Source organism: Carassius gibelio, chromosome A24 (genome assembly GCF_023724105.1).
Source record: "Carassius gibelio isolate Cgi1373 ecotype wild population from Czech Republic chromosome A24, carGib1.2-hapl.c, whole genome shotgun sequence".
Taxonomy (NCBI): domain Eukaryota; kingdom Metazoa; phylum Chordata; class Actinopteri; order Cypriniformes; family Cyprinidae; genus Carassius; species Carassius gibelio.
In genome coordinates this window covers 6,832,833-6,847,613 of record NC_068394.1, presented here as the reverse complement: position 1 = coordinate 6,847,613, position 14,781 = coordinate 6,832,833, and the positions used below count along the sequence as shown (strand labels likewise).

Below are 14,781 nucleotides of genomic sequence, written 5' to 3'. Positions count from 1 at the left end.
TTTATTATCATTTCTGAACTTGTGTACATGTGTTTGGGTTTGTAATATCTGTGCACTCCTCTTCTGTAAGGGTTTAAGCATTTGCTCCAAACAATTGCTTGGGATAAGACCGGAGATGAAGACTTGGAAAAACTAGTTTTGCCTGTTGGAGGAGACGCCAGTCACCTGTATGTCATTTTCAGTCTTCAATTCCTCCCAGCCCGTAACCATGGAAACTGTGAGTTGAGGCGAGTTGAAGACTTAAAGTGCTGTACAGATTCAAGTATCTGCTCGGCATGTGTCAATATGACCGGTGGAGATTGAAAGACGGCAGAAAATGGAAGCATACCAGAAAAAAAGTGGGTTTTGGAGTGCGAGAGAGCTGCGAAGTTCCTGAGCTCGTGAGTAAATAACAGTACTATTATACCGAATGGGTTCAGGAGCTGTCATGCTCTGTGGTAATTACATTTACTGCTTCCTCTTTCTCTTTTCTGGGACGTAAAGGAATTTTCTGGCAAATTTCAGATTAAGAGCACCATGGGCCCTATTTTAACGATCTGAAACGCAAGTGTCAAAGCGCGAAACGCAAGTAACTTTGTGGGCGGGTCTCTGCGCTGTTGCTATTTTCCCGGCGGGATAAATGGCTCTTGCGCCCGGCGCAAATCTAAAGTGGGTTGGTCTGAAGCAGCTTCATTATTCATAGGTGTGGTTTGGGCGTAACGTGAAATAAACCAATCAGAGAGTCATCCAACATTCCCTTTAAAAGCAGGTGCGCAAGTTCCATTATGGATTGCTATTATTATGGCGTATTTACCAGGCGCACGCCAGGAGCGGTTCACAGCCGAGGAGACTGATGTTCTTGTAAGAGCAGTGAAAGACAGAGAAGTTGTGTTGTATGGGGATGGGAGAATAATTAGCCTGAATAATTTGTAAGTTAGATTTATGCCTATTTTTTTCACATCTTCGTGGCACACCACAATGATTTCCGTCATCTCATGTGTTAATATTTTTTTAGTGTAACAATTTATGATTTGCAAAAATAACTGTTGCATCTGTGTAGATTACATGAGCAAAGTGTATGCGCGTTGTGCACGCTATATATTATGGTCAAGCATGCGCCCTTAAAATAGCAGAATGAACAACGCGCAACGCGTTGACGTTGACTTTAGACTAGGTTTTTTCTGGTCAGTGGCGCAATTGTTTAATGGAACAGCAAAATAGCACCAGGGATTGTTTGCGCCGGAACACGCCTCCTTTTTTGCGCTGAACCGCCCAGGGAGCGCAAGTTCATTCACTAGTTTAGCGACGTGCTTCTGTGGAGGGAAAAGCGCGCTTTGCGCGGGTGCAAAATAGGAATGACACATGCGTCGGTGTACAAAGTCAATTGCGCTGGGTGCAAGATAGGGCCCAATGTGTACTTAGGGGAAGCATTATTTTGCTGAAAACCTCCATTGTTCATTAATTGGCTTTAAGAGTCACAAGCACATGCAAACTGCACCACAACAACATTTTCAAAATGTTTTCCTTGGTTTCCAGTAAAAACTTTCTTAAAGCATTCTTAAAACAATACATACGTATTAATATATTAATATAACTGTCATTTATTAGTTTATTTTTCATACATTATTATTTTGTGTTATATATATATACAAGACAAAAAAAAATTGCTGAAAAAAATAACCCCACTCAAAAGTTTGGGAACCCTTGGCTCTTAATACTGTGTGCTGGGACCACACAGAGTATTAACAACTAAGGGTTCCCAAACTTTTGAATGGGGTTATTTTAATAATTTCAGCATTTTTTTTTTGTCTTGTGGACTAAATGTTAATATCTTTTATGTACAATATCTTACTCAGGACAGTACTAAATAAAAAATAACATGCATTTAGTATGATCTCTCTTATTTTTTGAAAATCACTCATATTTTCACAGATTCTGCAAAGGGTGCCCAAACTTTCGATCCCCACTGTATATATATATATATATATATATATATATATATATATATATATATATATATATATATATATATATATATATAATACATATGTTATGGCATCTTGTTTTCACCAGAGGATGGATGGATGGATGGATGAATAGATCCCATGGTGGAAACAAGTTTAGCTACACCATTTTTCTTCAGAGTATATTTTTTAGGAAATTTTATGTTTTTTTTGTTTTTTTTTTACTGCAAAACAAGAAAAAATATACAAGTAAATTACAATACGATTATTATTATATTTTTATTTATTATATTTATTTATTTGTTTTCTTGCCATGTGAAAAGTGACTGCAAATAGACATTATTATTCACACTGTGTCAAAAAAAAAACAAAAAAACACAACAAAAGTGGCAGCTTAATTAAGAGCTTTCCAGAGATACAGGCAGTTCATCCAAGCAGTGGGATCAGTTATTCTGGACCACCTGTGAACAGGTGTAACATAATTGGCAAGGAAGTTCTATCCTGCTCTCCCAAGCTTTTCAATACCCCGCAGAGAGTTAATCATCTCCATTCCACACCATCATCTGCTCAAAAGTGTGCTACCCAGCACTCCTCTCAGATCCGGACTGTACCCGGCCAACAGAACATTCATTGATCCAGCATGAGTTACACTGAAATTATTGCTTATTATCTGGCAGAGGTGGAAATGATTCTCTAAACCCTGACTGCTCACACCAAGTTCAGACTTATAGGAGATGGCGAAGATAATTAGCATTTTCCCACATGGAGATTTCAGATGTTCTCATCATGGGGAACATGCAAATCACATGTGTAAGAGTTATTTCAGGCCCGCACAGAATCTCTGCTCTTTACTTGACTTGCATCCTTAAAGGAGTTTTCTGTGTTTCGGCTATAAGTTGAAAAAAAAAAAAAACAGTTCACTCAAAAAATGAAAATTCTGTGAATATTTGCTTTTCCTTATCTGCTTCCAAACCCGTATACCTTTATTTCTTCTGTGCAACATGAAGGAAGCTATTTAAAAAAATATTGGTAATCAAACAATGTATGGAATATGTATGTATGTGAAAAGAAATTGTTTAGTTACCAACATTTTTCAAAATATCATTAAAGAAAAAAAATCAGTCATACAGGTTTTGAACAACATGAGGGTGAGTAAATCATGCCAGAAGTTTTGTTTGTGGGTAAACTTTTTTTAAGCTACACCAACAGCATTTGTAACATAATATAGAAATTTAAATCATCTTTCTTAATTTAAATAAAAAAAAATGCAAATGAAAAATAAAATAATGTGGTTAAGGTAAGGCGCTGACAATTAAAGTAAATGATGGCATCTTCCAAAAGCTTGCACATTTTGCAGCTTGCATTTCTGTCAATTCATTATCCTCCATAAAAATTTTATTATTTGATCTGTAAAGCTGTCTAAATAATTTTTGTGGGAGATGAACTAATTATTCACCAATGTAATATCAGCAGCTTTTCTTGTGACATGAAAATTAAGTTGAATTCTATGTTAACGTTTAATATAACATATTTTACAAGTGTCTAATAAGCTTTGTGGCCATACTTGTGGATATAAACATTGCATATTTTAATATTTACTGCCTGGCCCTGTGTACTTTAATTGCAGTTGCCTTATTGTAACTATGGGATGAGTCAAACGTATTTTCTATAGTAATTGCCACAAATACTGGCAACAGAGCTTAATTTGCTGTTAATCAAGAGCACTGATTTACCCATGAATGAATTACACATACTAATCATCAAAAATAATCTGATCTAATCCTAGTGAATTCAGTTAGTGGCCATGTTAAATCAATGAGCCACATGTGCTAAATCTGATTGGATGAAACACCAAGGCAGATAGTTGTGTTAACTGTCTTACAGCATGTCCAGATGCACAGCCACCTTCTGTGCCATCTTCGTCATCTCTGCAGGGTTCACTAGACCTCCTGTCAGCCCCTGTAATGAGTGTGTGGATCTGAATCCATTTATAGACTCATTCCTCCCACCTAAGACGCATCACATTTCTCACCTGTCTGCTGTACAAGAAAAAAAAAAAAACTTGCATGGCACACACCTGCAATGGCTGACAGCAATGTAAGCAATTTTCAGATTCAGACAGATTGATTACATTGCAGGTCAACTCTGTCAGTACAAACATTAAGGAGATGTTTGTCAGGACTAGCAGATTTGTGGTCGAGGCATGGAGAGCTTTTGTGAGGACTATCAGTGAATGTCATGGTCATGCATGATTGCGTCCCATCAGTGCTAGCAGAACACAGAATGGCCATTAACAGGCTGACTGGAGTCGATTGGCTTGGGGAAAGTCTACCATTAACTGTGAACCCTTGGCCCCAATCTATACCCCTCCAGTCGTCTATCTGTCTCTGTCTGTCTCTAGTTTTCCCTCAGATTCAAAGGCAATTATAATCAGTATCAAAAAAAAGCACTTATGTTTGAATACAGCAGTGTTTCTGGTATATAATATACAAAGAAACTGAGTTTACAAAACTTGATGGTTCTGCAGTGTTTGGCATCTTCTGAGGAAATGTAGTAGACTATAAGTATACAGTGAAAATGGACGTATACTAAGTATACTACGTTTTCTCAAGGGGTGAAATCTTACTCTGTGATTTGTGGATTGTTTGTGGACTGAAGTCTGCGTGGATAAATCAGGAACAGGTTTATAAAATGATGCATTTACTGTGTGTATGTAAGTATATATATATGTATATTAGTGGCCTAGAAATAGTACACAATTACATCTTCCTTGTTGATTTCATGTCATCCTTTTTCTGTGTTTGTCAAAAGCCCTAAACTTTGTTTGTTTCCAGATTGAATTGAAATTTTCAAATGCGTTTTTCAATGTGATTTTAGCCACTGTTCCTGAAACGGAGGATTTTGAAGGGGGGATTAGTTACACTGTCTTTCTGAGGGAACAATTCATGACTAGCCATTCATTTATTCAGCACTTGCATGAAATCTTGTTTCTATCTGTGTCATAGAAGAAGGCACAAAGACGATGAATAGCATTCCAACCCAGAATGTAGTTATAATCCACACGAGAGAAATCCAAGAAAGCTAAAGTAACACACATTAATGTAAACAGTGACCAGGCAAATGAGGAGGAATAACTGTCCATGATAACTGATGACTGGCAGGAGACTAAGACTACTGAAAACAATCTGAAAGCCCAAGAAAGCAAACTAACTGAACATAAATGTGACAATCTGATGGTTGTATAGAGCCAAGGCCACAAAAACATTCCCTTATTTCAGTCTGCTGCAAATGGGTTTGCTTGGAGCAAAATATATTGCTTTGTTATCGTTAAAGTTAAAAATAAGTGTTTCTGTTACAGAAATTGAGTTTCTGAACTTTTATGACTAACACTTGCACTTCTGTATTTTAGTATTCATAAAACTCCCTTCAAAGTGTAGACTGAATTTGTCAAAATTTCATGGTGAAAGTTGTTGTGTGAGGATGTGCTAAATCTCTCACACACAGACAAAACACCTTCTCTCAGAAAATGTGTTTAACTCCTCTGAGACCATTGCAGACAGTTATGATTAATTACAATAAACTTTTATCTGTTGCACTTTATTTTACAGTACGTGTACTAACATGTACTTATAGTGTACTTACAGTGTATTTATCTAAGAAAGTTCTGGTAATACAAGGTAACTACATGGGGTAGGGTTAGGTTTAGGGTTAGGTTCAGGGTTAGTGCCTAGTTATTACATAGTTATTGTAATTACTATAATAAGTACATAGTATGTACATGAGGAACAGGACTGAAAAATAAAGTGCTAACCTTTTATCTATAATGTAAAGTACATTGCAAGAACATAGCACGTACTTTGGACAACAGTGCATTTGTCACACTATGGTGATAACCCAAAAGGCAGAGAAGACTATGAAGAAGAGTCTTTTTAATTATACGTTTGTGATTCTGGATCAGACCTTAGTTTCAGTAGTCATGTCAAATCAGTAACTAAATCAGCACACTATCATCTCAAAAACATTGCAAGAATTGGATGTGGAGAAACTTGTTAATGCCTTCATCACCATCTGGGTGGACTATTGTAATAGGGTCCTCACCGGCCTTCCCAAAAAGACAATTAGACAGCTGCAGCTCATCCAGAACGCTGCTGCTAGGAAAATCTGAAAAAAATCTGAGCATATCACACCAGTCCTCAGGTCCTTACACTGGCTTCCAGTTACATTTAGGATTGATTTTAAAGTACTTATACTTGTTTATAAATTACTCAATGACCTAGGACTGAAATACATTGCATATATGCTCACTGAATATAAACCTAACAGACCACTCAGATCATTAGGTTTGAGTCAGTTAGAAATACCAAGGGTTCACACAAAACAAGAGGAATCTTCTTTTAGTTATTATGCCGCCGGCAGTTGGAATCAGCTTCCAGAAGAGATCAGATGTGCTAAAACATTAGCCACTTTTAAATGCAGACTCAAAACTCACCAGTTTAGCTGTGCATTTATTGAATGAGCACTGAGCTACGTCTGAACTGATTCAACTATAGTTTACGTATAATCATTTTCCATTTTTAACTTTTATAAATTCATTTTAAATCAATTTCTAAATAATTTTAAATGTTTTTAAGTTCCCTGTTTTATTTTTGTGATTTTTGTTTATGATTATTTTAATTCATTTTATGCAAAGAACTTTGAATTACCATTGTGTATGAAATGTGCTATATAAATAAACTTGCTTTGCCTATACTATTAACAGGGCAAAATCTACACATACAAACTAGCACAAACTGACAAGACCAGACATCAGACAGAGACAAAAAGGCAGAATAAATACACAGCAGGTGAAGGGTTTAATTGATGAAGGACAAATCAAATCAAGACACATGAAGAGAAACTAGGTCACAGATGACATGAACACGACAAAACTGTGACAGAACGCCCCCCTCTGGAAAGGCACATCTTTGTGCCTACAAAGAGTCTATAGTGAAAAACCAAAGACAAAACGATGAGAGGAGATGGCGAAGAAGATGAAAGATGGAGCAGGCAGGACCAGGAAGGCAACGATAGAGGAAGAAGCCAGCGACCAAACCGGAGAAGGGCGAGACAGATAATAAAAGACCACAGCACGGGGAGATGGGATGGAGAAGGCAGGAGGAACCAGGGCAGTGAAGATAAAGGGGGAGCGAAGGAGGCATGAGATGATTGTGAGCTAGATCAGGAGATACTCATCGATGGATCATCATAGCCCAGCCAAAACACAGGCCCATGGCAGAGTTGCAGGAGGGGGAAGCCATGGTGGAAGCCAAGGAGGAGGATCCGAAGAAACGGGCTCCTGTGAGGATGTCAGCAATGGTGACCTAGACGGAGCCAAGCAGACAAGGAGTCTGGTTCGACACTGAGGATACGAAAGGGCAAGATGGAGCAGTAGGCTCTGGCAACCAATGTGGAGTAGTGGTTCTGGAAGGCCACGGTGGAGCTGGAGTGAGTGAGGATGAAGGCGGAGCCAGGGGGAAGGAGGGGCCTGACAGAGCCAAAGGGCGGAATGATGAGGCAAAGGTTAAAGGAGCCCGGTGGAGCCGATGGGATGATAGGCCATGGTGGAAACGAGGGAGCTAGGAGCCAAGGCAGAGCTGATTGGTCAGAGGGCTGAGGTTGTGGTTAGACCTGCATAGGCGAGAGTAAGCTCAGGGTATGCTGAGGGGGTAACGGACAGCAGTAGAGCTGGGATTGAGTGCTTGGCTGGAATGAGATGAGGTGGCAGGCAGGTCCAACACTCAGGCTGAACTGAAGAAGCAAAAGATTCCAGCAGTGTGAGCATACGAGCAATCCACAGTAGAAAAATAATAATAATCGGCAAAGCTCCCTTGAGGACCTTGCTTGGACAATCTAGCCTTCAAAGTGTTGTTAAGTCCCATGTGATATAATGTGACAGGGCAGTCTTTTGGGTAACAAGAGTGTTAAGTGAGGTCTAAAAAGTCCTGTGTATGGTCCTCAAGGGAGGGTTCCCCCTTGTTCATTAGGATTTAGAAGAATGGCAGGTTTGTCCATAAGGCAAAAAAACAAACAAAAAAAATCCAACCAAAAATTCTAGTCCAGTCTTCTCCCACATTACAGTGTGTAATAAACCTCAAGGCAGAGAAGATGATGAAGAAGAGTTCAGTATCTTCTTTATGCACCAAGAGCTTGTAACAGTCCAAAGAGAATAGACAAATTTAAATTGCATCATATGACCCCTTTAATTCATGAAGGGCAGGTGAAACAAATCAAATCAAGACACGAGGAGAAACTAGATCACAGACGAGATGAACGCAACAAAACTGTGACAGCATGCCTTTGGATTCTTTTTTCTTTTTAAGGGGTGTCTCCTGCGTGTTGATTTGTTTTTCTCTTAAATCAGCCCACTTTGCTTCCATCTGTGATGACCTGATGGTCAAATCCTGCAAGCTTGTGATCGCATGCTGGGGAATGTAGAGCTATAAACACAGATGCTCAGTGAGCGATTGGCACCTTCAAACAAGCTTCTCCATCACTCTCAGATAGTCACTGCCAATGCTCCTGCTGAGAGGTCCTGCCTCAGTTAATGAATTTTGTGCATGTAGAGCTTTCAGTTTGCAAACAAGCCTGTATATATTAGAGACAAAGCATCAGCTATTGTTCCAAAGCTGTTCCAGAGCTTTATTTATATAGTGCATTATACAATATAGATTGTGTCAAAGGAGCTTTACTGTGTTAACCAGGAAAACATGTGCTGATAATGCAAGAGGATTGATCAAGGTTGTTTTTGTTTATATACAAAATCTCAATTGCCTGAATTTACTTTTTCGTAAAATGGAGCTACATTCGTGTCCAGCCCCTTATATTAAGTATTTCAGTAACATTTACAATAAGGCTCCATTAGTTTTATATTAGTATTAACAAGCACAATTTTTGATTTTAATAATGAATTAGTAAATGCTGAAATTAACTTTAGCTAAGATTAATAGAGGCTGTAGAAATAGTTAATGCTTAAAGCTGCGGTAGGGAACTTTTGACGCTCTAGCGGTTAATAAACAGAACTGCTTGCATCTTGCGGAAGAACATCGTAGCCGGAACTACTTCTCTCTGTTTATGTCTATGAAGAATCACAAAGGTACTGGGTTACTCCGCCGCGGTACCCCCGAAGCGATCTAAAATAGTCAGAATTTAAACACTTATTATAGGTGCACAATAGTGATTCAGGACAAGCCAAAAACACGGTTTGGAAAATGGATTCATGGTGTGTTCGCTTATTATATAAATTTTTCTACATTTTGAACACAAACAAAGTTACGGACCGCAGCTCTGATTGGTTATTTTTTACCGGGAGCGATGGAGTTTCTGCAAATGGCAATAGGAGCACTGGGAGGAGCCAGACGAGCTTGATTTTTTCACAGATTATCTGTCTCATATTCTACTGTCAGGACATAATGACAGGTTTAATAAATATGTAAAAAATATATTTTTACAAAAGTTCCCTACAGCACCTTTAATTAATGTTAACTAAAGTAGTTAACTAATGTAAACTATTGAACCTTACTGTAAAGTGTTACCAGTATTTCTATGTATATGTAGGGAAATGTATATCACAAATTGTAATGCTTGTATTGTCACAAAATGTAAATTATATTATTGGCCAGCTCTAATCTGCTAAATGTGCCTATAAATATTAAGATATTGCAGAAAAGTATGTTCTTACTCAGTATTTCTGTCTTTTTTCCCAGTAAAAATATCTTAACATTCTTAAATCAAGATCCATTTACATGAGATGCAAAATGACATGACATATCAAAATGAATTTTTGAAAGATTAAAAATATCCCCCAATGAGGTAAAAATAATAATGATTTCCCCTTTTAAATAGGTTCATTTTCTTAACCCACTTTCTTGACCCACAATTATTAAGTTGTGCTGTGAAATCAATTTTAGCTTGACTGGCCTTACTTTTAAAGAGGAACCACATGCCATTCCAAACCTGAATGTCTGACTGACTTCTGTGCAGCACTAAAGAACATTTTTGAAGAAATATCAGCCGTTTTGCCTTTAAAATCACAAGTTCCAAGGCTTTTGTGTTCCCGCAGAAGAAAGAAAGTCATACAGGTTTGGAACGACATATGGGTGAGTACATTATAACAGAATTTTAATTTTTACGTCAGCTATGCTTTAAGCTTTAGAAATGTAATCCCAGCTTTCTCAATCTGTCTTTATGTGTCAGTTTTGCAGATGTTTCCATGCGCTCGTCATGTGCACCACCCCAGTGAGAGGCTCCAGCTTTAAAATCTCCTCCAAAGTCACCAAAACTCTCAGGACAGTGCGACGTGCCAACGGCCAGAATGTGACCTTCGCGGTGGCCTCAGCTGGCCATCCTACTATCTTTGCTCCTAACAGCGGTGGGCAGAAAAGCTCCTCAGTGGGTGAGAAACCATCTCCTGCTGCGGGCCAGGGCACCAATAGACCTGTTGTCTCTCTTGTGGCCTATTACAATGATTGAGCTCATATGCTCAGGCCAAACCAACATTAATACAGTGGAATTAGAGGTTATAGAGGTCATGGATTGCGTAAAAGGAAAGTGGGCGTATCTTGCAGAGCAATGTGGAACTAGGACACGCCCCTCACTGACGATTATGTGATGTTGCATGCATGACCTTACTGGGGAAAATAAAATAGTAATGGATATTGAAAGTGGACCGCTGGAAAAAAGGAATGACACCCCAGAACAAGTTTGCAACATGCGGAAGGATCTAACTATTAATTTAGCTTATGCTTCTTATGAGTCCAGGATGTGCTCTCAGATTTGGGTGAATGGTCTCTCCCTTTTTTTTTTTTTTTTTTTATATTTATGGGGTACAATGGAGAGATGACAGTAAAGTATTGGAGTGGAGAGAGGGAAGCGGGATCAGCAAAGGACCTCAAGGCGGAATTCGAACTTGGGTCGCTGTGAGCACGGTTGCGCTATATGTCACACGCTAACCACGAGGCTATTGGCGCCTACATAGTAGCTCTCTTGAAAAAGTTTTTTTCCTCAATATTTTACTTTGACAAGAACACTTTTGCTACCAGTTTCTTACAGGTTTGGACAACCAGTGTAACTCAGATTGTTTAAAATGATACTTTTGTTACTCAATAATTCTGTTCATCATGTGGACATGTACAAGTAATCTAAGCACATGAGGACCTGTTTGTTAAAGGAATGGTTGACTCAAAAAAATTGTAATTTCTTCATCAGAACAGATTCAGAGAAATTTAGCTTTACATCACTTGCTCACCAGTGGATCCTCTGCAGTGAATGGGTGCCGTCAGAATGAGAGCTGATAAAAATGTCAAAGAAATCCACATGATTCCATCAATTAATGTCTTATGAAGTGGAAACCTGTCTATCTGTAATAAACAAATCCATCATTGAGATGTTTTTAACTTCAAATCATTGCTTCTGGCTGAACAGCTTAATTATAGCCTTGTTTCTTACAATCACAAAACTTTTGTACAGGTTAATTGATGGACTGGAGTCATGTGGATTATTTGTGGATTATTATGATGAAGAAAGAAACTCATCTACATCTTAGATGGCCTGAGTCCATTTACAGAAAATGTTCTTTTTTGGGTGAACTATTCCTTTATGGAATATATATTGCTCAAATTTAAAAGGGTTTTATTTTTTTCCTTGATGTTTGAAATACAGAAGTGTGATAACTTGCTCCTGGATCCTAAAATAAAATCTGTGAAACATAAAACCCCAATACATTTTGAACATTCACATATCCACTTCAATAATTCATTTTCATTGTCAAGTAATTCTGCCCTTGAGGTATCACTAGGAGAGTAATATATGAAGAATATCCACCAAACATTGTGCTTAGCTGTGGTTTAACTTCATTTTTATAATACAGTGTGACCCTGATCACATCAGTGAGTTTGTGCAGTTCATTTCAGCAAGACTTGTTTTATAAAAATCCTTAAAATGTTTGAGGACATAAAACACATTATGAGCAGTAAGAAACCTTGACTAACAACATTAATTGAACTCAGGGAAAAATGTGAAATGTTTCATATGACCCCTTTAATGATTAAAATGCAATAGTCTACATGAAATATATACTTTTACAAGTATTTAAATGTGAGATCTGAAGTTCTTTTTTAGCTTTCCTTGTATTGTAACAGATGTAGCTTAAAACTGCTGAGCATATGAGAACATTCTGAGAATAGCTCTCCAAAGCCTCGCCAATGTATTTCCAAGTTTAAATAAGCAAATTGTTCATTGGAAATACACAATTTTCTTGGCATGTAATGCGAAATTGGCTGCAGGCACCCATCGCATAAAATCTCTTTATCGTACTGTTTACACACAGAGAGAATAATAATTAATTTCTAAAAAGCTTTCATAAACTATAACATATCAGAAAGCAATGATGCCTTGAAGCCAAAACGTGGAACAGAATCTGTCGACAATGGAATTAATTTCAATGTATTAATTTATAGTGTTTGTATGTTTGTTTTTGGTTCATTTTGTTTTGATTCTGGTGTTTTGTAATCAATATTTAAATTTGTTTGCCATCAAAAGGCCAGGCTTCTCAGCGATGAGCAGAATGTTGACTCCTCAAGACTTGAATACTGTGATTGGCCCTGGGTCCCGAGTGGGACTGTGACTGTTTTTACCAGCTGATCTGTGTTTACTAATGCAGCAACATTTACAATCAAACAACAAAATTTCTATTATGACATCCTGGTAAATCACATATACTGTAGCTGAAACTTTGAAGAGAATTTGAATTATTTTTAATTTGAATTATTATACATATTTTATGACATCAAAAGCCTTTCTTACTGTGCGTGTTTTGTTTTAGTATCATATTTTTGCTGATCAATTTTAATTTATATTTTTGTGCATATATTTAGTACCATCTTGTTAAGGTAAACAAAAATAAATTAATAATAATTAATGGTCAAAAATGCAGTTTTATACTGTTAATCAAAAGTTTGGGGACAGTAAGGTTGTTGGTGGTTTTTTGTTTGTTTTTATTTTTTTGAACCGTAAAATTTCTAATAAATAATGTTCTTTGGAACTTTCTATTCATCAAAAACTCCGGAATTTTTTTTATGATTTCCACATAAATATTAAGCACCCCAACTGTTTTCAACATTGATAATAATAATAAACTGTTTCTTGAACGTCAAATCATCTCATTAGAATGATTTCTGAAAGATCATGTGACACTGTAGACTTTGCCACCACAGGAATAAATTGCATTTTAAAATATATAAAAATATTTATTTTTTTGTAAAAAAAAATATATTTCACAATATTACTGTTTTTACAGTTATTATTATTATTATTATTAAATAGTTGCAGTCTTGGTAAGCACAAGCCTTAAAAAAATTTATTAATTAATTAAGACCCAAAACCCTTGAGTAAAATATTTTACAAATGTATTTAAATTAAATGACCACTTTATGGCTAATATAATGGAGAATTCTATAACTGAACATTACATGAACACAAGCATTTGTATTAGAGCCACATATCTGTAAATATTTTTTTACAAGAGTTGGATTTGTGAAACAAAAATGATTACCACTACAGTGTTTATTTTGAGTTTTATTTGTATAATATGTTTTTTTTGTGATTTGTGTCAACATTAGTGAGTATTTTTATGGGGCCGTTTCTATATGAAGTGGTCTATGACCCATTTTTTATGAGTTGACATAGTAGTGCAAAGCTGACAATGTGCAAAACTCTGTACGTTAAGTGAGAATGCAGTCAATGATGTAGATATTGTGTCAGGATACAAATGGAAATGGAAGAGAACAGCACTTTGAAATGTGTAAAAATGCAGATCATGCAATTATTTCAGTTGTAAGATTTAAGCTTTTTTTATTCCAACTCACTTTGTAGATTCTAAATAAGATTACAATTTCTGATTTCTTTCTGATTTATTTTTCTGACATGCCCAAAATTAATCTAATACATCATAGTGATCTCCAAATCAGAGCTTTTGTTTTGTAGTTGTGTTGTGTTTGCACGTTTTAAAGGACTGAACTGTTTGTCTGATGGTCACTAATTTATTTGTGCATTTGTTTGTGTGTTTGTGTGTGCTAGCATTCGTCTCTATTATGTATTGCCAAAGCAATTTTGTTCTCTAAATGTTACATATGTTAATGATAATAATAAAAAATATCTGGATATAAAATATGTATGTGGCTTTTATAGAAGTTACTGTTTTTGTTTGATTGTAAAATGTCCACAATGCATATATACAATTTGTGCAACAGAGAAAAGCATATTTCTAGTTTGCTTTGGCGTTGTGCGATATGAGCTGTTAAAAAGATTTCTCAAGAATATCCTCTTTTCTGCAAAATGAGTAATGTTTCTAATTCTTTCATACCAAAGTGCAAAGGGTAAAGCTCCAACCTTATCCATCCTTGTGACCGATTTCTGCTTTTTTAGTTTCAGTCATAACAGTGTGATGTACTGGGTTCTGATTTGAGACTTGAAAATGGGAAAGTCACACCATAGTGTGATAAATCCCTCTCTGAGGGGATTAATCAATAGTTAGGGTAGTCGAGAGCTGGTGAGGGTGAGAGAAATGCTGGAAGACAGAAAGAGTACTCACGCCTCGGAAAAGAAGGGCCATCAGATGCAGCAGGTGCATGAGAAGAAATATGCAGAATTAATATCAGGGTTTTAAAAAACGGAGTTTCAGTTTGAGTAGTGTACTTTCCAGGTATGTATACTGTATATTTCCAGATAAGTTTGCCAAACAGCAAGAGAACTCACATAATGCATTCACACACACACACACACACACACACACACACACATATAT

General features: G+C 36.8%; 1 protein-coding gene across 1 annotated transcript in view; it reads left to right on the top strand.

The window, feature by feature from the left end:
- The window catches only part of LOC127946174 (parapinopsin-like), a 31,301-nt gene extending 17,170 nt beyond the window's left edge, over positions 1-14,131 (top strand). The window contains exon 4 of the mRNA XM_052542538.1: positions 10,176-14,131. Within this exon, the coding sequence (XP_052398498.1) occupies positions 10,176-10,451 (276 nt within the window). The 3' untranslated portion in view covers positions 10,452-14,131. The remainder of the gene's footprint in view (positions 1-10,175) is intronic.
- The last annotated feature ends 650 nt before the right edge of the window (positions 14,132-14,781 follow it).